This window comes from Battus philenor, unplaced genomic scaffold (assembly GCF_028537555.1).
Source record: "Battus philenor isolate CCGP_79_NKW_IND1 unplaced genomic scaffold, ilBatPhil1.0.hap1 SCAF_7, whole genome shotgun sequence".
NCBI lineage: Eukaryota > Metazoa > Arthropoda > Insecta > Lepidoptera > Papilionidae > Battus > Battus philenor.
In genome coordinates, this window is record NW_027181737.1 from 12,181,454 (window position 1) to 12,207,354 (window position 25,901).

General features: G+C 30.8%; 1 protein-coding gene across 1 annotated transcript in view; it reads right to left on the reverse strand.

The window, feature by feature from the left end:
• LOC137930876 (facilitated trehalose transporter Tret1-like) overlaps positions 1-21,131 on the reverse strand; it is a 37,572-nt gene extending 16,441 nt beyond the window's left edge. The window contains exon 1 of the mRNA XM_068774218.1: positions 20,940-21,131. Within this exon, the coding sequence (XP_068630319.1) occupies positions 20,940-20,953 (14 nt within the window). The 5' untranslated portion in view covers positions 20,954-21,131. The remainder of the gene's footprint in view (positions 1-20,939) is intronic.
• Positions 21,132-25,901: the final 4,770 nt, after the last annotated feature.

Here is a 25,901-nt window from a genome sequence, read left to right on the forward strand (position 1 = left end):
CTGACAATAATAGAGTTTGAATTATTTTAATCATATAATTAATAAGCAATTATAATCTTACATATAATAAAGTCTAAACGACATTGTTTATAAAGTACCACAATGTTATATGCAATTAACTTCGATTAGTTAAATCATTATCGGTAATTAATTTAATCTTGATTATTTTTTAGATCATATTGAAGTTTAAAAAAAGACATATAACATTTTAATGATATCTTTGCTACGTGAACAATTATTTCGAAGGCTAATTCTAGAGTTTTAACTCCAGATGAATGAATCGATCGTAAGTCGCGGTTTCGATTTCCGGGATACAATCTTAAATAATTCACACATTGTATTAATTATATATGATTGCCACAGCTCAGAAACAAGATTCAAGGGGATGATAGACAGCGTCCTCTGCGTACCATACTATCACACTGCAATCTCCAACCCGCCTGCCAAGCGTGGCGATTATAGTATATCCCCTCGTAGATATCTTTGGGGGAGGCCTTTTCCTTGCAGTGCGCGTCTATGAGCTAAAACGACGAGTGAGTAAAAGATCTCAAGTCAACAAAGCATTCCAGTTTGCTTAGAGAGAAAAATTCCTAAAAATGGTACAAACTCAAAGAACGTCACCCTCAGCAAGTTTTATCTCAAATGTTAAACGAATAATTGATTTTGAGTTGTTGTAAAAACATCTTCCGTGTTATATTTCTAGGTTATAACGAAAAAAATAATTAAAAGTTTATTAAACAAAAACTTAAGTAATAAAATCCTGTTACAGTGTGAAGGATATTTTAAATGATTATAAAACTTGGTAATTATTTGCTATACAATTAAGGTTATACTGAAATTAATCATAAATAAAACTGACAGCGTTTGTTATGGGTTCTTCTCAGCCGAAGGTGCTTTTATAACCCTGTTTTATCTTAGTTTAATGGTATCGTGACAGGGAAGATTAATTTTATTTTAGTTTTTATCAAATTGGTCCCTTCTGACATTCTTGATATATTTATTATTACAGACACCAGCATAGCAATTAATAATCTTTTTATTCGTTTATTTTATTATTAGATAATATTTGTTATTAGATAAAAGAAGATGTCAATTAAAGTGCAGTGACCTGAAAAACGAATTACATCATATGTATTCCGATAATGGGCGTGTCAATGAGCTATTATTAAAATGCTATATATAGCTGTTGCAGCCAATTATATAGCTCTCATAAATGATTTGTATACGAAAATGAATAGATGTATTAAGATATCCAGTCAATATATTTAGTACTGATCTTTAGATGAGAGAGTAGAATTAATTATTAAAAAATATTACAAAAAAGTATACGTGCAAAATTGTGGGGTTAAAATAGGTTATTTTATAGCCCGCGACGTTTCCTAGTGTTTACTAAAAAAAGGCCCGACTTTGAGACATAACATTTGACCTTACATAACACTACCAGTATTTATGTTTACTATCATAATTATTTCAACCATAGGACGTCCACAGCTGAACTAGGGCTTTCAGAATAAATTACCAATAAAAACGGTAAAAAGCGGCCTGCACCCCGCTTCATCCGACGACGATAACTTGGAAGTCTGCCCATCTAATGGATGGATGTACCTCTTCAAAACATTAAGGCGTCAGTGGTCATCTGTTCTGCGTGCCATGTGGTCTGCCACTTCAATTTGCCTATCCGCTGGCCTATGTCAGTTACTTTCGTTCAACTACGTATTTCTTTATTTATTTATTTTATTTAGACTATATTGTACACCATAGATAATAACTAAAAGAAAAGAAACAGTTTACATCGGTATGAGTCGGTCTTATCGCTCGAAGCGATCTCTAACAGAAAACCTTTAGATGGAGATGAGAAACATGGAGGAGAGGGCAGTTTAGGGTGTACGTACAAACAAATATATACATTACCTTATACACATACATATCTACAAACATACAAATACATACATTGTTATACACACATAAATATATACAAAAATACTTATATGTATGTATATACATATAAACACAAATACATATTTATATTTACGTGGAAAAGGTATTACATAAATACGAATAAAGACTTAGGGAATATCTTATTTTATTATCTCAACATTTCTGATTCGATCTCGTAGAGGAGTCCAAAGCACAGCTTTCCCCATGGCTCGATGAGGAACTGTTAGTTTGCAAATGAGGTCCAAGCTGACACATCATGTTTTAGTTCCATATGTCATTGTAACACACATTGTTCGTAAACACACACAAACACAATAATACACTTGTTTTAAATTCTGAAAGTCCTTCACCGTTTTCCTTATTCTACCTAGCATGAGTCTTGAACAAAGACTAGAGAATATATCTGGATTGTTTATTAAGTAGTTGTTAAAATTAGCACTTTAATAAATAACCTATCAGGAAAATGGGTGTTTAAGGAACCTACGTAAAAAACCCGTGACCCACATTTAGAAACATGTCTTACATTTAAATGAAAACTAAATAAACTACACAGTCGGAAATTAGAGAAGGCAATATCCTCTACTTCCATTCCTGATCTTAGATTGAAATTTTTTTTCTCTTATTCAATTATAATGTCAATTGATTGATTTGATGCGGAAATCAATCAATGTTTTTCTTAATTTATGTTAAAATAATTGGCATCTGTTATCAGGTAATAATTTTAGAATAGTTTCATTTGATATATATGAATTAATTATGTATCTCTAATTATAAGTTTCAGATATTGTACAGTTATTATTATGAATTGTATTTGAATTGTAAATGATTACTTGAAATTATAATTTACTTCACACTTAAAAACGGATTTATGTTATTTTAAATTTTATATCGCAATTTTCCTATAGCTGTTATATTTTGTGTTTGGATATATATAATGTTTTTATTAACCTATGAATATAAAAATTTGGTTCCCAAAAAAGGAATATTTTTTAAAAGTATTTCTTGGTAGTCAAATAACATAGTTTCAGGAGAATGTAACAATGGCACATATGTACTACAACTAATTCAACGCGCCTACATTTGAATTTCATTTTAAAAACTAAATACATAAATGTTAGTTAATATTTTTATTAATAACACATTATTTTACAAAAATGACAATCCCCACTGAGTTTCTTGTTAGTCCTTCTCAGTAGGTGGGACTGCACGAGCCAACATAAACTTAAATGATCTCATACAATAAAGCTATTTCCACTTTGACTTTCGACCTTATTTAATATTAGCTGAGCTCGCAATTTCATCCGTTTGGAATTTAACAAAAAAGTATTTAATTCATTTAATTACTCCTTTCGTTTGATATTGCTTAAATATAAGTAGCCTTAGTTACTCCTTATTACATCAGCTATCTGCAAATATGTCATGTCAAAATCGGTCGAGCCATTTTATATATAAGCCCAAACAAACAGACGGACCGACAAAAACTTTAAAAAATGTATCTTCAGTATATGCACCGCATATTCATATGCTTGCAGTATAAAGCGGGTTTTTTATATTACAAACCGATACTCTAATTTTATTTACACGTATATAGATATCATAGGTATATAGAATGTCTTATTACTTCTGGTAATTACGTACAATACATTTTTATAAACGCGTTGCGAAGAAACAAACAAAATTGTAACTTCTTCTTTTTTTTTTTTTTAAATCTTGTAACTCCAATTTTCTCTTAACTTATTCTCTGTTGATGTTATTACTGTTAGCCCGAAGGCTTTTACTGCTTCATCTGAGCTGAGTTCACGGAGCGGAAGTGAAGTCCGTGAACTTAAAAATGTTTTCTTTAGAGAGTGACTCTATGTAATAGATTATGTTATTTATTCTCCTCTACAGAACCAATTATCTCATAAAAATATTTTTTACACATAAACAACTGTACCGGTTTGAGTTAATTTGATAAACTCGGGAAGATAATAAATGTATTTGACGTTTTTAATCTGTATTCTCATGAAGTAATGTAAACAATTAAATCTTTTTCGGAATAGTAAACAAAAAAAAAATATTTTGCTTTCATTTATATATTTTAATACTTTACCATTAACATAGTTTAAAATGTTCTCAGTCTTACATCTACTTGACGTCAAAAACAATTCAAACAATTGTTTATGGGTCTCGTGCTCCTTGCCCAAATTAGTATGGACCTTGTGGAAGATACAGTGGAGACAAGACATTGTTATTTTAGCACACAATGATATGTAATGATAACATGTCTCAGTCAGGAAACTTACTAAACAGACTTAGACAACTTATTCATTCACACAATATTCAGTGCTGTGAATATTCTCTTACGTTACAACTCTCCTAATTACGCCTTACAACATACACTCCATTCACAATGTTTGCGCATGATATAATAGATAAATATTCATGCTTACTTAATTCCCCGTATTTGCTTCAGTTTCTCAATGCATTCGACCCTGGCATATAACGATAAAGTGCGCTAATACCGTGATGATCCCATATCGTATAAAAATACTCACTTTTTACGATCTATGCGAATGGTTAAGAGCTAAATCATTTATCCCTAACCTTGTTACGAATGACAATGAAACGCATACATACATTAAGAGAACTTTCCAGCAATAATCATTGCATTGAGGATCATATTTTTTTACAATAATTATTGATTGTTAACAAACATCATCTGTATATGTTTAGAAGGAGTACTTCATTTTACAAAATTAACTTCACACTCTTCCTTTTAGAATTCATTATTTCTTTTCGTGAGTGATATTCGTGTACTCATACGAGTATATAAATTGAATGCATTTGATTTTAATTGGTTATAGGGACCGAAAGGTTCTTGGGTATAGACACAGCGTAAGTAGATTCCCAACTAGATAAACCGACGACATAGCAAAGGTTGTCGGAAGACCTTCCCTTTAAGTGGGCATCTATCAGCCGAAGCAATAAAATATTACTAAAAATATTAGTATTAAAAATTTTCGAGATGAAAATAAATAGCTTCGTTCGTTAATTCATTCAACTACAGTTCACTAAGGCTAAAAGCATTACTTTCATTTGTAGAATTCTGCATAGAAAACGAGTAAAAAATATGTTTTATAAGACACGTCATGTGATCAATCGCTACGGTTCGTAGACCCTGTCGTGCTTATTCGTAGACAGGATTACAGCGTAGATTTATTTATTTCGTCGTTATTGGGGACCTCACATACATTCCTCTCTGTCTTAGCTACGCTGGGACAGTATGTTCACAATAATTTTTTCACTAACTTTTTATTTTCATCCTCATCTTCTATCCCTCACATTCTCTTCCATTCCTTTCCATATTTTATTTTTCTTTCTTACGTCACCTTCCTTACTTCGCCTTTACCTTCAGAGAACTACTTCTATTTTTTTATTTTTGTTTTATTTTTATTCTCAATGAATATCATTTGTTTGTTAAAATATTTTACGTTTTAATTTTTTTAACTTACATTTTTCTTTTTGCTTTCTTAAATACAGCGTAGATTATAAACATTACCGTTTTTAGAGACATTATTATAATTTATAAAAACATATAAAAAAGACAAGATAATACAGGCATAAGTGTCAATGTAATTAGACATCAAAGCAAATAGGCGACAAAAATTTGACTAGGGCCATTGATTCCAATTGCGTCAATCGTTCCCAAACACAAATTGAAATAAGGATTGCTAATCTACAGATAGGCTTAGTAGTGCTTCGATTTATTAACTAAATTAAATACAAATCCTTATCTATTCAATAGTATACCACAGAATATATGAGGATTAAATTGTCGGAGAAATGGTCTAGATATTGTTTCTGGTCTGTCGTCACGAATATTATGTCAGTGACGCACTTCATATACTACACAGTTTCAGAGTATCTTCTTATATGTTCGACAAAAAAAATTTTATGTGTACTTCTTAATTCGTATTGGCGATGAAAAAAAAAACGGAACCGGATAGGTTTGTACAAGGAAAAAATCGTTTAATTTAGTGCAAATGATAAGATGATAAGATTAATAAAAGAAATGTAAAAAGTATGATCGTAAAATCATCATAATACGACATTTTGAAACAAAAGTATAAATGACGCTGAACAAATAAAAGCTAACCTTCTTAGATAATTTGTGAAATGTACAGCAATTCACAAAATACGTGCGCAAATATAATTCTTAAAGTATAATTCTTTAAAGATAAGATCAAGAAAAGCAAATAATAGTACTAAGTTGAATAACTAACCAATTTAATTACGTAATACTGCGCTATTCGAACACGTTTCACGTGAAGAATAATGTGTGTATGTGAAATAAAGATATAAAATAGGCCATTAAACAAAAGGAGAAATAGTAACAAATGAACACAGACGTAACACATTGCACAGCATTGAAGCCCAATTAAAAAAGTAAACATATAAAATTATTATTTTATTTTGGTGAGACCTAATAATGTTCAAACCGATCCAAAGCAAACCAGAATTTGAAAATCTAGGTACCGTCCCCATTGCACAAGGCTGTGTACAAACAATTCTACATTGACGAACTTACATAGAGCCATATTCCTCCAGTCTTGAGATAGAAGAACTTGGAGACAACAAATCGCTCCTGGTATACATACTTTTCTTTAAAATTTTTCAACACAAATTAGCAAGCAAAAAAAATGTATAATCGATGAATCAGCTACAATATCGATCCTTTTTAGTATTAATATAGATTAAACAGAAGCTGTGAGTCCAACATTGGAAGTCACATGGCTGAAAAGATGACTGACTACATAGAGGTAATTTGTCCATGTGCTCTAATAATTCTAATGGATAAGGAACGATACCCATAGGCGAAATATTTAGTAGTTCTTCGTCTGTACATTCCTTAAATGGTCAAGGTGAACACAGCTTTCTAATTTACTATTATTAGCCAAAGTTAAGCTTTGTGACATCGATTATATTTTTACGTGTGTTTAAGCCATTGCATTAGTTAGAGTTATTAATGTAAGTAAAATAATTATAATTTATTTGTCTGATAGATCATATTGTCTGAATGTGAAAAAAACAGCTTTTAGTTTGAAGCAGTTTATTTCGAATTGAACGAAGCACTTGTGCTTTTATGAAAAATATTACGTTATCATCTCTATTTAGTAATTAAATAAAGCTAAATTCCACAACAATAATTTTTAACATACATGTATTAAAAGAAACGTCATTAACATTTAGCCTTTTTGTTTAATTATTATTTAGTTTAAATGTTATTTTATCTCGGCTTTTCCTAAAAACACCGTACTGTTTTGTTCCTGGTCAGTGCGTTACTGATGACTACGGCACAATATTTAAAGAAAATATATTTTCTTTAAATATTTATTACAGAAAAAATACTTTGTCATTGTAGGTTATATTTGTTATTTAGGCCATTAGAATGTAGGTCCAAATGTAACGCCGCTTCCTAGTTTACATAAATCTCCTTATTTACATTTAGGAATAGTGGTAGCCCAACAGTAGAGAACAGACTTGTTATTGTAGGTCGCGGGTTCAAATCCCCGTATGTAATCTTATATAATTCAAACTCTGTACATTAATTATATAAAATTACCATTGCTCACAAACAATTTTCCAGAAGATGGGCAGCAGCATTCTCTGCGTACCATAATAGTGGATGATGGTATATTCGTCCATAGATATCTTTGGGTAAGACCTAAGCCTTGCAATAGGCGTCTTTCATCTGAAACGACTATGATGACATTAAGGAAAAAAAGGCTAAGTAATGAGACTGCTAGAGGTAGATATTTCTGCTTCAATGACATATCTTTGGTGGGATGTGTGAAATTGTTTTTGTTGCCCTATCATATTACAATGATAGGGAAAAATCGAGAGGATTTTAGATGGTGCAAGTCTGACTTAACTTGTCCCGAAAAATATTTCATAGCGTTTACATGAGTTGTTAACAGTAATGACCGGGTTGATCACAGCTTGTGCAAACAGAACCGTCTGATGGTGAACCAGTGTAAACAATAACGACTGTAAGTGAGTAATTGATTAATACGGCTAGCGTTATGTATGTAAATATTTATACATATTATTTTTTAGTGGCCCCAATCGAGCATGCTTACTATTTGTCAAGTAACAATAAGACAGAATGACTAATATATGCTACAGTAGTAATCAAATAATCAATATCCCAGTCCTGAATAACTTTTTATATGAATCACTATCGTTTTAAAAAGATTTAAACATACACAAACTTAGGTAAGATAGGTTAGGTGGGCAACATATGTACTTATTGCAAATATCAGTCTTATCTCAAACTGTAATTCTTCTTGACAAATAATGGACGGGCTTGGATTATTTGTTGTTTTAGTCTTTAGAAACCCACTACAATTCTTATGCCTCCTCCAAAGATATCTATAAGGGAATATTCTATAATCGCCAAGGTTAGAAGAAGGGTTAGCGATCTCAATATGGTATTATGGTACGCAGAGGACGCTGCTACCCATCCTATGGATTGACTTGTTTGTGAGCGGTGGCAATCCTATATAATTAATGCATAAAGTGTAACTTATATAAGATTGTATCCTGGGATTTGAACCCGCTACCTACGATCGCGATTCTCAGTCCTTACCGCTATTACTGCTCAAACGCAATGGATTTGGTTACCGTAGAAAAACAGAGCAGGCAATCGAGTGACAAATCATATGTACATACCTATTAAAATCCAAAATAGTTGCAAAAGCATTTAAATTAAGTACAGGGTTAAATTACAATATAAACATATAGACAATACGTGTCTTTATATGTACATGGCCTCCTTCTTATTGTACTTTAATAGATGTTATAACAAATATGGATGCCAAAATAATCTGGGTCGACACGTTAACCTATATATCTTACCAGGTCGATATTATTTACAATAACCAGTTTGCAAGTATAATAAATAATAGTCAAAACCTTTTTCTTATGCGCACATTTCATTTATTATTATTCCATATTTTATATGTACATAAAAATAAACAGTGTAGTCGGTGACAAAACGCTTTATGTATATAATATTATATGTGTTTTGTTCACATTATTTTTTAACAGTTTTAAATAATTTACATAAAAATATGCGTTTAAAAAGATTGAAATAGAATGGCGACAAAAATAAAACATGGCACATGTTAGAGTCACATGATATTAATTATTCAAATGATAATAATGCAAATTAAAGTAAACATAGTCGGCTAGCTGGAGCAGTTTGCAAAACCATTTGTATGATATATCATTTATAATGCAGCGAATGGAAGATATTATGTTTCCACGCATAATCTAGCCACCGGTGTTTCTGTATATTAAAATAGATACGTAACGTACAAGCACAAATATTCATGTGCTATATACATAAATGAATCCCCTTTCCCTTTGTCACGTAAGTTCAAAACGATTTTAATCATTTTATTTCTTATTTTAAAAAGTTACCTTACACTTTGTAGAAGTTTGTTACATAAATACAAAATATACAAAAAAAAAACAATTTCCAGTAATGTTTGCGTTTTCTTTTGAATTTGACATTACTGCAAAAACTTTGCAAATTGGATTTATATAACATATTATCATAAACTAAATTTATCAGTCTCAATTATCCTAGGCATGTAGCAATGCCGATATATAAATCATATACGGTAGGCGTTAAGTTTTAGTGGATTGAAAAACCTTGTTTTTCATAAAGCATATATTGCCTATTTCTGTGTAAGAAAACCATTAATTTCATTGATATACGCACAAAACAAAATGTCACTTCGAATGTTCCGTATTAAATCTTTATAATAAACACTAGGTTTTTGGAATCTTTCTTTTCATCATGTTACAAATGAATTATTCCTAAATAAGAGAGGACAATGTCTGCCGGTTCAGTTGTTAAGTATTATAATTATTTCAATGTGGCGCTGACTAGAGGTATTGAAATAAAAATGCTTTTGAAATTTCCACGAGCTTTAAATATGATCATATAAATATGTATAATTTTCATTTTTTTATTGGGCTTTAACAAATATTATCTTCTAAATTCTGTTTATGAGACGGTTTCGATTTTACAGTTTGACTATTTTTAGCCCATAGACGCGCACTACAAGGCATAGGTCGCCTCCAAATATATCTAAGAGGGAATACACTTTAATCACTTCATTTTTTCACATCATTTGAAAACTTGTTAGTGATTGGCACTACAATCCTATAAAATTAATGCACAAAGTTTGAATTATGTTAGATTGCATCTCGTCAAACTCTTCCGCTAAGCTACCACTGCTCTTGCCTATATGTATATAGATATTCGTAAATATTATTTATATAAGCTTTCGCTTAGTTTAATACTTATTACTAATATTTTCAGCGTCTGAAAATTTTCACGTTGTCGTTTGACTGGTAGTAATAAAGTTAAATGAAAATTTGTAATGTTGTTCCTAATTCATCAAAGTTATGTTAGTGTTGTCGGCGAAGCTGATAAAAAGCAGTACTGAGGTCATAATATATATTGTCTTAGTTCAATATGCGATAATCTTATTACTATCGACACAAGAGTTAAAAAATAATATATGACATGGCATATCTTCTAGGTATAAGGCTAAACAATTAGTAATATTTAAATTTTCTGGTAATAGTATAATCGTGCCCAAATAAGTATATATACATCTTTATATATACCTTTACTTGACCTTTATTTGTTCTAGTACAACAAAACAATTGACAAAACAAAACAATGCAGACTTACAAAATAATCCATTGATTTCTGTATCTTATCACATCAATATTTCGAAGTAAAATGATAATTTTATTAGTATCAAGTTTGTAAATCGTTATAAAATTGATCCCCGTGCCTTGCAGTTTATCTGCGGAATCGACCACTCGAGCTAACACACCACCCCACGGCGTGCACGGCTAGTGATTTCGACGTGATAACGTGATGATTGGCATATCCGTTAAGTGACGATGTTGTCTACGTAATAGTTTACTAAAATTAACTAAGCATTTTCACATACTCTCTACTTCATTACATAAATTTTTCATATCAGCATTATCTATGTTTAATATTGACATAGGCTTCCTATATATTTTACCAATAACACATGTTATAAGCGGCTTGCATTCGGCGTCTCTTGATCACTTTAACAACATCGTCTGTCAGGACATATGGGTGAATATCCTATGTTAATGCCCGATTATCCTATGTTATACCATCTGTTCTGCACACTATGTTCACTGCCCTATCTTTTAACTTGTCAATCCGCTGAACTATGTCGGTAAGTTTCATCCGTTGTTACCATTTTTTTAATATGGTCCGATTTTTTGTGGATCTCTTGTTCCCCTACTATGTTTGGTACCAAAGACGTGATATTTTAGTTAAATGTGTTTTTCAGGTTTCTTAATTTTTTATTTCCATACACCTTTCTTCCCTTGTTATATCTTTCATGCCTTGCTTTTATCATTCGGACATCCTATTTTTCCTTCTTTACAAATCTTCTTCCACACATCGCTTTTCTTCCCTCATTTATATTTCCTGATCACAATTTTACATTACATTAGACATACTTAATTTTTATATAATACGCTCTATCCCTAGTGTCATAAATAGAGTAAAAAACGATTCTTTTTTTAAATATTCATCGTAGGATCATTTAAATTTTCATTAAGTAATGAAGAGTGTGTAGGAAGTGCTAATGCTTTGCAAGGATGCTTCTTTATATATACTACGTGGGTCGCAAGCCTAGGACACCGTATTCGGCCCTCCTCCCACAACGCAATTAATCTGACACCCGCATTGTGAATCCTTGAAATGCTGATAAGTTACGTCTATTTGTACATTCTGTCAAATTTTTATTTACTCCGACAATCTCCAGCTTAATTGCCGCTATCTCTCATCTCTGTTTTTTACGCATCAAATGACCGAGATAAACACAGAATTTATCTGATAAGTGATACACTGCAGAATAATTATTATGTTGTTAAGCCTTATTAACATATGAGTGACACATAGCAAACCGTAATAGAAACGCACGCTTGTTCATTATTCATTAGTGTTCATTTTTGTTATTGACTAGAGTAGTTTATTCACATATTCACGGTTTGAGGAGAGAGAGCTAAAGGAAATATTTTAGTAACTAAGGTTAAGTTCTACCATTGCTAATTTCAGTACGAGTCGTTACATTAAATGTTGCAGCTGTTAGGAAACTTTGGCGGAAACTTCTAGGACTGAATGGACCAGAGGCTGTGGCTATTGGTTTACGGGAAGATTTAGTGGCAAAATATAAATATTTCTATAAGTTGAAGTAGCAGTGGCTTTAAAGCCCAAAAAGTTCATTCACAAGGTTAACAGACGATTTTGTTAAAGTTTCGGAAGATGCTGGATGATTACCTTTTCAGCCGGTCCTATTGCAAATCTATATGAGAGGCATATGTCCTACGACTGAAATAATGATGATGACAATTAGAAAGTATATCAGTAATATTGGCATCGATAATAAAATATTAATTCATTAGAGTTTGGTCCATGTTTTTGAAGCAAAATCTCGTACCTGATTTGCCTGTGGGACTTACTATTTACGGTTTTCTCCACCCGTAGTAATAAACTGTTAATGAACCTGGTCTAAAGTAGCTCGATAGGTTTTTGTTACTAAGGAAATACTTCCGTCTAACCTTATTATTATAATAAAAAACAGAAATTTTTCCTAAAATCGGGGTTATTTTACATTCGTCAGATAATTAAATTTGGTCAAAATATGTGTGTACCTCAATAATATTTGAATATACTGCAAAATGTATCCTTATAAAGACTACAGATAATTTTATTAAAAGTTTACAGTTATCAGTTTTATGTTTTAGCAATAATTGAGATCAAAATTGAGAGTGAAGTCGTTGGCGTCAATTGTCGGCGTAAATCGATGAGATATTCTACCGGCTTCCATCGCACATCGGTTGCATTGCAAATGAGCCGTTACACAAGTAGTTATGCGCTTCGATTTCTCAGCTTTTAAACGCATAATCACAATACACATGCGAATTATAAATGCAACTGAGACTAACGGAATGAAGATAAAACTATAATTTATTGATCATTTTATACGTGAGTTATCGACAGGTTATTACCTATTAATAGTATTGTTACTAATCAGAAAAGAATTTTATGTGAGAATCTATGTATATTTTAAAACACTAATGACTGGCCACAAAATTTTACTACAAAAACTAATGTTTAAATATTCTTAGATTAATATTTAGGTTATTAATGTTTAGATACATAATATTAATTAAGAAGTACTCCAAAATCATAATAGACAGTTCTTTTCAGATCATGGGAGGCAAGATGTAGAATGTAGAATGTAGAAGAAAAACAATGATATCTATTCGGAATCCTAACTTTTGATCACGGTAGTTTATTTCAAATAGGCTAAACTTTATGTGTCGATGTCCAGAGTACAATCTTTGTGTAGACTTTGCCAAAATACATTGCTGTGATAGATGATAGTAATGTTTTATAATTATTTGAAAATTTTAATAATATTAGGGTAAATTTTATTGTATCTGTGTATGCTCAATATGCTATATTTGGCATCTTTACTATAATTACTAACTTTTTAATACTTGTAGTTACCTCTCAAATAGATAATTATTTAGATAAAACTTGGTTAATGTCTATCAAAAAAGGAACTGAGTGGCATTGTAATAAATAGAAAATTATTTTTTTAATTTTAATATTTTCAAAAAATATAAAACATGACATAAGATAAATTCGTTTAAAACTATATTTTCAGAATGACCTTCCGTTTTGGCAACATTTTAAAAACAATAAAAAAATTCTCGTTCTAAATTTAAAAGTCATGTGCATGTCAATCGTCCTCTCGTTGTCATGGAAAAAAAACTACACGGTATGACGACGAAACTAAAATACAGTAACAATGCAAAATTCGTCGTCTTTGTGACGCGATCTAAATAAATACGCCAAATATCCCCGTTTTAGTACTTGGCACTCGTATCACGTGGACTTTGAACATTCGAAACGGTTCACATCCGACTTCCCGTTTTCAAGTTTGCACTAATCGTATTCCTACCGATGTTAAGCGTCCGACAGGACAATTAGAGCGACCCAGCTAAACGTAATTGATTGACGTTTGACGTAGCTGATAAGTCAATGTTCTTCTCTAAATGTTCATCGATGTAAACCTAACTATATAATCATTAATTAAAAACAAAGTATTATGAATTATTAAAATTATTCAGTAGAGTATTTATCAAATACACCGAAAGTAAATCTTGGGTAAAATAATTTTTAAGTTTAGACAGTTTATTACGATTCCATAATAATTTCATATCAACATATTCTTCTTATTATTTTCGGCCGATGGACGCCCAATGCAAGGCGTAGACCTCCCGAGATTACCGGTCCTACGCTGCCAGCATCCAGCTACTTCTCGCAACCTTATATTGACGGTCTATCTAGTGGAGCGCTACATCTACCGCGTCTACCAGCTAGTGAATGCCACTTGAGAACCTTTCGACCCCAACGGCCATCGACCATCATTATATCAAGTATTTTTACTAAGATATTTATAAACTTTTATCCAATAGACACGAGACAGAAATCACATTATATTTCACATATAACAATATTCACAGTTCCCTTTTTAAAGCATTAATGCAACTAATAAATTACAATATTTGATTAAATAAGTGTTTATTTTTTAATTAAAAACTAATTCAACATAACTTCTACTTTTTTTAATTATAAAGGCTATGCGACTTATAGTCCGTCGGTTAAATTTCTTGACTAATATTTCCAGACCTATTAAAATATAATACACAAAGGATATAGTATCGGCATCTGAATAAGCACATTAAGCAAAAGAACGTGTTTTATGATTAATAGGATATGGTTTTTGGAACGTTGATCACATAGTCCACCGACAATTTGGTATGTATATACAATAATTAAAACCGATTTTGTCTATAAAAGATAAATATTTCCTAAGATATATTTCTGACGTGCAGAATAAAATGACGGGTACAATAACAAATTTATTAAAGTTCAAAAACTCTGATGTATCCGGTGAAAGTTTATCATTTGGCATTAACGAAAATAATAAACAATAATTAAAGATAACAACAAGAATATTTTGATCGATCCTAGTTCGTTTTTGTTTAAATTTAAATATAGAAAACGAAGAGGAAACTAATATATTTCTCATTATCGTTACATATGACATTGCCAACTCTTATTCATTAGTAAAATACTTATGTAACTAACGAGCTAAACATAACGCATTAATGTTGACAGCTATCTTTTTTTATTTTTTGGCATAAATTCTTTTGTAAAAATATCGTAAATAATATTTTTAAAACTGTATTATGATTCCTTCATTTTGTTATTAATGACCTTTATTATTTCTATTAAAAGAGTATAAAAAGAAACCGAACAAGTCAATAACCGTATCACGCATACAGTGAATGCTAACGTTTCAAACTAAATGATTTGGCTTTTGGCCAATTGCCTTCACCTTGCGACAAGAAATACATACACTCCATGTTAAACTTGGCATTAAATAAAAACTTACGACTTATTCATTTGTCACATTCGGTTAATGTTGTATGCCTTTGTTTTATCATTAATCTAATCTAGATTACTTGTTACAATTCTATAATAATATTAGTACATTGGCAATTACGATTGTTTACACGCATTTATGCAGAACACCTGTTTGTGTTTATCGTTCTATTCGTATTTGAAAAATGTTCTTTGAATTATTTTTGTTTTTTTTCAGGGATGAAATCTTATAAGTACAAGATGCCGTTGATTTTGTTCGAATGCTCAACTTTATCGGTTAATAACATTCCAGTTTATATAAAAAAAATATATTACAAGATAGTAAGCTCTAAAGACGCTGACGCATCAATAATATAAAGTTATATATTCTCTTGGGTTTAAGATATAAATTTTTTTTTTTTACATACAATACAATAATACTAAAGTTTGGCCGTGTACTAAATAAAAAAATATATCAGTAAATTATTGATCAATAACGAACGGTAAATCAATCGAATATTAGTCTGAAAGACCTTTTATTTATTTATTTTTGAACTGCGATGGGCTTTTAACTTTGAATAGAACGAAGTCTGTTGGGAGGGACGAAGTCTATTTTAAAATATAAACCGACAAAGTTTATGTTAACCATAAACACACTTGGATAATACAAAGTCGCATTATATTACTTATATGTTATGTATATTATGTTATGTACTTTGCATTGTAATGTATTATACATACACATACATACGCTATAATGTAAAATACTTCAAACAGATTCTGAATTGTGCTCAGGCCATATTATTGGTCAAACAAAAAAATTAACATTACTCCACAAGCAACTATAAGTGGGTGATCAAAGTGTAAAAGGTTAAAAAGGTTATTTGTTGCTGTTAATTAATGTATTATACGCCCTATTCAAAAAATAATAGTTTAAAGATAATAAATAACGTAATTATAATATAGTAAGAAAAATCGTTGTCGATGTTTTGAGTACTCCATAATAAATATAATTATAGCTTTACATCTGTCACTGCATATTTTGTACTGTCGGAAATTTTCAATAGAGAAAATAATTAACATGATTGAATAAAGGTGTTGGTCGGCAAAAAGCTTTAAATCTTTTACAACTAACACTAATCATGATGTCATTAATTATTTCCGAGACCATTGATTTTTATAGGATGTACCCTATATTCATTGACAGAAAATAAGCTATGTATTTATCGCTCTCTAGACATAATAGTATATAAATTTGACCACAAAATAATTATACTAAGGATTTGATCTTAGCATTCGCAACTTTATGCCATTAGACTGTTTGCGCTGTGTATGTAAAAATACACAGATAAAGGAGGATGCGGTCTGATAATAACCACGAACCATGTAAATGAACCAAATGAAGTGCGTGCAATTAATTATCTTAAACAAATAACATAAGAGTGGTTTTTGTTTGAACCAAAACACACAGTATTTACTCTAAGGGCGTTTGCGACGCTAGTGTATATATCATTTACTTTTACGAGCGAACGATTTATAAAAATAAAGAACGAAGGACGTTGAATGATCCGAGTATTTTTGGATTAATCATTTTCCATGGAACTGAACTTGTATATGCAATTCTACATGTCATTACTAATGTATATAAATAGTGTTAATAAAAATTAAATATTATAGAATTATAAAAAGGAAATTGTGTGAGGAAAGTAATAATATGTAATGCTAAAATCAAAACTAAAACCCGCTTGATCAATTTGTCTAATAACTACGAGTATTTAATGTTATCGGTAAGTAACGAGAATGACTAAAATTGCGAAAGAAATTGTACTTTTTTCTTCGCATACAAATCAGAGTAAATTGAGATCTGTCCTTAGCTGTCAAATATTGCATAGCAATCAAAGTAAGAGAAAATATCCTCAAAATCATCTTTGGTCAATAATGTTATTACTAGTCTTGCAGTGTAGTAATTTTAGCACATAGACACATACTACAAGGCTTCCCCAAAAGATATCTATTGGCTATATGGTTATTGCCAAGTTCGACAAGCGAAATGGCGATCGCGGAGTCGTATTATGGTACGCATAGTACTGAACATCCTCTTGAAACTTGTGAGCAATTGAAAGATATTTTGAAGGAAGGAAGAAGAGAGAATGCAAGACTGTGTGAAGGATGGAAGAAGGGAAATGAAAAATAAAATACGAAAAAAAATTTTCGTAAGCCAAGGACCTGTCATAGATTAAGACAAAAAAAAACTTGTTAACAGTAGTAATCTTATATGATTTATGCACAAAGTATGAAATATATAACATTGTATCTCGGAAATCGAACCCGCGGTTCAATTCTCTACTGTTGAACTACCATTGCTTCTCCTGCGGCTCTTGCAGTGCACTTTACGTATATACTAAGACCTAATTAATGAATAGAGGTACCACTCTAAAATACAAAAGAACGTATTTCAGAGTGATCACTCTATTTTTTAATTCAGGCTTTTGGGACTTTGACTGCGACCGGCAAAAAAAAAATTGACATGATATCTGTCAAGACGGCTAGTTGAAATAAAAAATGAAAATTTTTAATGCACATACGTTAACGCATTGCAATGTGATTAAAGACTGTAACGTACTGTATAAATTATGAACGCTGGTCTCGGGTTCGATTACTGACAAAAGTAAACATTCTGTGAATTATATAACATCCTGCTGCTTACATAAAACTTCAAGAGATAAAATATATATTGGGACAAAAAAATAACAAAAGTCCAAAAAATTACTTCCTTTAATTCATATCCTGCGTGTTGTACAAACCCCAACCTTTAGCTAAAGAAAGGTTATTGTCTAAGGAATAACATAAAAATTGTCTGCTTCGTTATTAATCAAAAAACGTGTTTTAAACGTCATTAGAGACAATAAACATCATACAAGTTATCCGCATAAAGTAGTTTTTTTTTATATCACAATATAAAATCTGTTTGATAAAATTAGTCTTGCCTATGAGGTCCGAAGTGAGATACTCTCAACACTCATTGCAAATATAGACCGTATTCTGTGTTCCTCAGTCTATAAGCCTGAATTTTTATCATCTTTTTGTTTTATTTTGATTTTCCTAACAGAGATTAAAAGTAAAAAAGGTTTAATATTAATGATTGTATTTTACGTTCCAAACAACAGCCGTACAATCAGATGTCATAATTAGATCATAGCACACTTAAAAAATATCTAGTCAACAATAATAAAGTAGTTAATAGTATTTGCAATATTTTAATTACGTTCAATAAGTCAACAAACAAATTAAATCCAGCACAAAGACCGACTTTGCCATCTGTATACTACACTGGCATAAATATCTGTACCGTTTACTTTCTACGAATCTGGGTGGGTCGATGCTCCAGTCTGAATAATAAAAAAACAACTTGTAATCATAATTATAAGAAGATACATACGGAGATATGTCGAATGTAATTTGGGTTAGTGCATTACGAACATCAGGTTCTTTCAGAGACAATTAATACGTCTTGTTGTTTTTATAGAATGCTTTACATATCTTGACAATCCTTTACATTTATTAACCATCAAGCTTAGTTTATTACCATTTAATAGAACGATATTGATTGGTGTTAGACACGTAACAAATGTAGCATTTTAATGCATTTAATCAGTCATTATCGGGCTTAACATAAAATTATTGTAAATTTTTTAACATTTAAAAAACGTACAAGATATATGGAGTAACAGTTATTACATATAAATGTAGTAATTATTATTCGATAATCCATATTACAGTATAAAAGATTATTAACGACTACATTATTAATATTTTTCCTAAAAGAAACGAACAACCCTCTTTTTACGCGGTCATTTTATATATAATTTAGGAAGAACGGTTTTTACCAACAAGAACAAATTTACATTTTCACACGAATTTTTTGTTATAGTGCGAATTCCTTTTTTTTTATTTTTAATTTTGGTCTTATAGAAACTTATCTATGCAAGAACAGAATACAATAAGGGAAATACCCTAATCCCCCCGACATACGAAAGTAAAGAAATCGTTGTTCATTATAAGTTCTGTCATTCACAGGGTTTACTTTAAAATAGAAAAACCAACAGAGATCGTTAATAACGAAAGAAATTCTTACAATTTTATTTGAATTTGAAATTCGGTAGTTTGCAAGTCATTTTTGTTATATCTACTGATGTTACCATTTTTGATCGCGTCCGTGATTAAGGCGCACGCTTGTTATGAAGTAGACATGAATAGTTGCAAGATTGCTTTTAATTCCTAATTTAATTTGAATTTTTTATGTTTTGTATTTATGAACTTAATTTTCATTGTAGACTAAATTCTTATTACTACTTCTTTAGCAGGTTTTTTTTATGGAAAAACATTTTTTTATCTTTTACGATGTTTTAAAGTTATGGATCATATCCTTAAGTTTACAATAAGTAGGCATGTATTTTTACACTATTTTTTTGTTTCTGTAGGGAAATTATCTACCGTGCAATAAAAGATTTGAGGGTAATCATTAAAAATAACTCTGCTGTGTTTGTTGGGAGTTTTCTTCGGATAAGGGCGTTTTAACACTTCTTATTGGGAGAGGTGCTCAATTTTCTACCAAGCTTCTATCAAAATTTACTTTTCTAGCATTATTGTTATTGTGCAGACGAGCAATTACTATAAAGGGCAAATACTTTTAATCACATTATTATAAGAATATAATAATGTGATTAAAAGAATATTTCGCCTATTAATTGTTATAAAGGAATTCCTCATAATATATGTCAATGCGACTTAAAAATAATTCTACGTAATATAGATCCTCCTTTGTTATAGTAAAATATAATTTCAACCAGCCAATTCGATTGAAACTGGCTACAGCGTATAAATATTCATAATTTAAAAAGTCTATATACACAATAAATCTATTCATAAATAAATATTTTTGTATATATATATACATAAAGGAATTTCCACACGAAATAAATTTATGCTTAAACCATGTGAAATCGAACCTTTAACATCCGCATACAATAGTAAGTTGTCTATATAACCGCAGAGCAATCGTCTTCAACTTAGTTATCGTTACAGTTTACTAACTACTTAACTTAGTTATAGTTTTTTTTATAAATATCTTTTGATATATACAAAATGGTAATCGATACTTTTGTAAGAAAAAAATTTCGTAACTGTTGTGAATAAAAAGAATACGAAATTTACATTATAATCAGACCGACACATTTTTTAATCAAACAGTAAATAAACAATATAGATGGCACGAGTACAGATAAAAACCATTTACATAATAAATAAAACCGTTAATTAGGAGTAAGTAAACAGATACTGTTTAATTTTAATATCCTCTCAAATAATGGTTGCTTAGCAACGAAATAATTTTAAAATATAAAGAGTAGATATATTGTGTATTACAAATTAAATTTGTACTTACTTTTCTTCCGCCATTTCTCTAACAAAATTACTCTTAACTTTGACACAATATCACAGGGAAATAATTTATTATAATCTATCTACTATTATCACGTTTAGACATCATAGAAAATAAAAAAATATTTTTCCGTAATTAAGAATGCATTTTAAAAATGCATGTTAAAAATTAAAATAACTCGACACGTCAGGCACCTGTGACGGGTAAGTATGAACTGGCGCGAAATGATGCTTGCTCCAATATATGGATATTTTCCCGCGCTAAATGACAACCAACACATTTTCAGAATTTTCTTTTGTTCAATGACAATAACAATAAAACAAGTTATTAGCTTTTCCTAATTAGATAGACCTCTATTTATCCCTATATAGATTTTTTTTTAATTAATTTTTTGGTAGCAATTATTTTCATTTAAAACTTTAGTTAATTTGGTACTTTTATTTAATAATAAAAGAAACTACAATCTGTACAACTCAAGCGGGTCAAAGATTTCAACGTAAATCCTTATAAAAAGTTATTTAGGTGCGCATCCCTTCAAGTTTGGCCAGACAGCCATGGCGAAACGAAGCCCTTCATGCCCTTGTGATTGTACATCTATTTTCATCTTGTAGCCCCCGTACTAATCTTGAAAACCTTAGTATTTCTACTACGCAAGCAAAACAACACGTCAATGAATAAATACTTTAAAGACTCAGATTTTAATTACTAATTCTCTTTATACAACCTTCTCGGTTATACGGACAAACTAATTCATGTAGAGACATAACAACAAACGTAATGTTTTTATATAACAGTTATAACAACTAGGTCTAACGAAGATTAAATTATTACATACAAATAAACATACAATTTTATCTAGTTGCTAAATTTTAAACAGTTTCATTTGTAATCGGATATAGCTACGTATGTATATATTTATTGTACGTAAATATCCAATGTCGTAATTGGGACAAACTGTATTCGTACCTCAATATTCTAATTTCGTTATCTGTTGTTATTATTTTTAAAATGTTGCTTAACTCACTCGAATTTATATCAAGGTCCTAATACAACTAACAGCGTAGAAAATTTCGTTGATATTTAAAGAGAATTCAACTTTATTATAATATTTTATAAACTGGTTATTCATCATAAATAACATTCCTACATCTACATTTGTGCATACATTTATAATAAAAGTTTTAAATATAAATTTAATATTGTTAATTTTACTAAAAAAAAATTTATCTGTTTAATTTAGGCAAAGTTTTTCTTTATTAAGGACTATTTATCATCAACATTTTATCAACCATAAGACATCCACTGTTGGACGTAACGTTTGGAAACGGCTTGCATCGAACGACTTCCGACAGCCTTAACAAGATCGTCTATCCGCTTTGATGGTGGACGCCCTACGCAACGCTTGCGGATCCGTGGTCTCTACTCCAGAACCTGAAGGTTCCACCCACTGCCACTTCCACTGACTAATATGCTGGGCTACTTAACTTGCTGACTTACTTTCGCTCATCTACGAATCTCCGAATCTCCTGATTGATCTCGTAGAGGAGAAATTCGAGCAATGTGAACTTGCCAACAAGGCCTCGAGTGTGAGACCACGTTTCAACACCGTATATCATCACTGGTAACACGCATATAAAGAACTTTTACTCCGGAATTATCTAAATTTTTTTCACAAAAATCAATAGTATTGAAACAAACCTTAACTTACTTTTAGTTAATTATAATTATTAAAATGCGGCAGGTTTTAAAATGAATCCATTCTGTTTTGTCAGGTGTTGCTGTTAATGATGCTAGAGTAGAAATATTTACATATGTAAATAAATCTATATATCATTAATGTTGCAGGATTTGTCACGTGTTGTTTTTATATGTACAAGTAACTTCTATATTTTTAAATTCAAACAGGATTTAACGTTTCCTGTCTCTTTTAATTTAAAATGTTACGTCAATTTGAATTTTTAATAATAATTTAATATGAAAATAAATTTATTGATAATTAGTAAAACAAATAAATTTAATTACCACAAAACATCACATTACCGATGTTGGTTAAGTCTAGATTATGTAGCTTAATATCATTGCTTTTTACATAAAAGGTTTTTTAAGGTTTATTGTCTTCCATGCAATATTAAATACATATAATATTTTTGTCAATTCTCGCACATCAACATGTTACAATGATAAGAGTATAACGGGTTTTATCCAAATATTGAAATAAGTTATTGTGAAATATATTTTCTACTGTCATGCACTTATGATAGAGCGATGCAAAGCCAGTTGTGAGGCAACTTCCAAAGCGTTCTATTCTTCGAAGCTGCTTTCATTTCTCCTTTTAATTTACGAGACATTTCATCACTATCGTCATTTCAGCCCAAGAACGTCTACACAATGACTTAGGTTCTCCCCATAGATACACAATTGGATCGATTGAAAGCGGCCTGAAACCAAGGTCTTCCTAGAATCCTAGGAAGAGCGTCTGTCCACCAAAAACCTACTTCCTACATTGCGCTTGTCGTTCCATGTTCTCCACTCTGAAACCACATATTTTTATAGATAGATTTAGAGTAATTAATGGCTTTCATTCGTTCATCGGATATCAAAGCGTCATCTAAATCTTAAGATTTCTCTGTAACTGGAACTTCTTATCTTTGAATATAATAGCGTCCATAATTAATTAATTTACAATTATTGACAAGATAAGATTTCAATAATAACAAAAAGTTTTCGCTACTAGATATATCGATTGCGAGAAGGGGACGAATATGTTGAGAAAGAAAACACGTGATTCGAATAAATTTAAAACGTTCACTTCATTACAAAATCGAGTTCCGTACGAAATTGCTAAATAAATTAGCTTTTTTATTAACATTTTCTTCCAGATTATTACGTATTCTACAACCAACTTAAGTCACGAGGTAAGTACACATAATCCCGAGACTTATTTTGTCCTTTATTTTGAAAAAAAAATGATCACAATCAACTACATTTCATCCATAGGACGTCCATATCTGGACATAGGCCGCTGGCATTAGTTGGAAGCGGCGTGCATCATCATCTTCCGACGACCTTGATGAGATTGTTTCTTTGTACGCTACGCTTACTTGTCTGCGGTCTCCAATTCAATACTCCAAGGCCTCAGCAACCATCTGTCCTGCAAGCTATGTGGTGTGATACTATGACTTGTCAATCCCTTGTTAACGTTAGATACCTTCACTCGTCTACAGATCTATATTCCTGATTCGATCTCGTATGTAAATCTCGAGGATTGTCCTCTGATTTGCACGTAACCACTTTAAAACTATTTTTTTTATTTAAATGGAAAGAATTTTAGATGATATATACCAATTCGGTGCTGTAGAAATTCCTGTTTTTTCTCTAGAATATTCCAGATAACACCCAAGGCTTTCGTTGTGATTTTTCTAGATTTGTTTTGTTTTTCTATTAAAGTTTTGGAGAGGCAACCAGAAGGCGTACAGATGACCTTGTTAAGATCGTCGCAAAAAGCTGGACGCAGTCAACTTCCAACTGGACTTATTAAAAATCGTTGAGAGAAATTTTGTCCAGCTGTGAACTTCCTATAGTTGAAATAATCGGGATGATGACGATCGTCTTTATCGAGTTATAAAAATGTGCCATTAAAATAATTAATGTCACAATAATTTTAGTTGTTTCCATACACGTTATCATTTTAGCTGATACACTGTAAATAGTTGATAAGGCAAGATCATGCGGTAACAGAATTAAAATACGTTTCATAACATCGTGGCTCCATTGTGACGAACAATTTCGTTAGCTTATATACGACAATTGCTTTAGAAAATTTTGTCAAAATGATCAAAATTAAATCGAAAATTGAACGATCATGACTACGGGTCATTGTTTACGCAGTAACAATGATCGTGATATCTTTTTATCAGAATTGTAGTAGTTTTAACCAAAAAATATATTCACGTTGTCATCTTTATAAATTAACATGGTGGGTTTAAACATTGACTTTAGTACGTATGTACTGAAGAATCCTGATATACATGGCTTCAAACTAAATGGTCGATATGAAAAAGCGGTTTGAAATATTAACAACAATTTAAATTATTATTATATCAACGTGAAATATAAATGTTTAGTACAATTTTGCACGTGTAAGACGTCCACTACTAGATATAGGATCGCCTACAGAATTGCAATAAGATCGATTAGAAGTAGTCTGCGTCCAGCCTTTTCCGACGCACTTAATGAGGTCGACTGTCTTACTTGTGGGTGAAAGTCCTGCCGAGACATTGAATAACACATACTTATTTATTAACAAATCTGACTTTGAAGTAATCAAAACAAACATCAAAGAGGTTTATTCTTTATACAGCTATTAGTCTATATATCTACGAAATTGTTTAGAAAAGCATAAGCCGGTGGAAAGTAACACTGTTTGTTTTTCAAGATTTTCCGCTAGTGATAACATTAGCTTCGAGAACGTTGCAGGCCCGCAAACCAGCGCCTTCGCTGAGGTCACGACCCTCGATGTAATTTTTCCCCCTATGACTATGGAAAACTTGACCTGAATATCTATTTGTAATTAAATAGTATTTTAATGTATTAAAGCTATAAAATCTTGTAAAACAGCCACCATTATAACAGTAGTCGTTGATTTAAACGACTATAAGACTACTTTTACCAATTAAATACATTAGTTTTTAATTATTCAACTCTTGGAAACAGTGTTATTTATAAAATAAAACGTTTTTCTTATATTATATAGTCCTAAAAAAACTTTTACTTATTTTGAAAAGTGAAAAAGTTATCGATATTATATTTTGGGTGTGTCCTGTTGTATTCATACAAAATCCGATGATATTGTATTAGTTAATATTTATGTAGTTAACTCTTATTAGTTACACTGAAACTATTTTACGAGCAGACAGTTTGAATAAATAATAATTCACAAACGAAGAACAAATACAAAATTGCGTT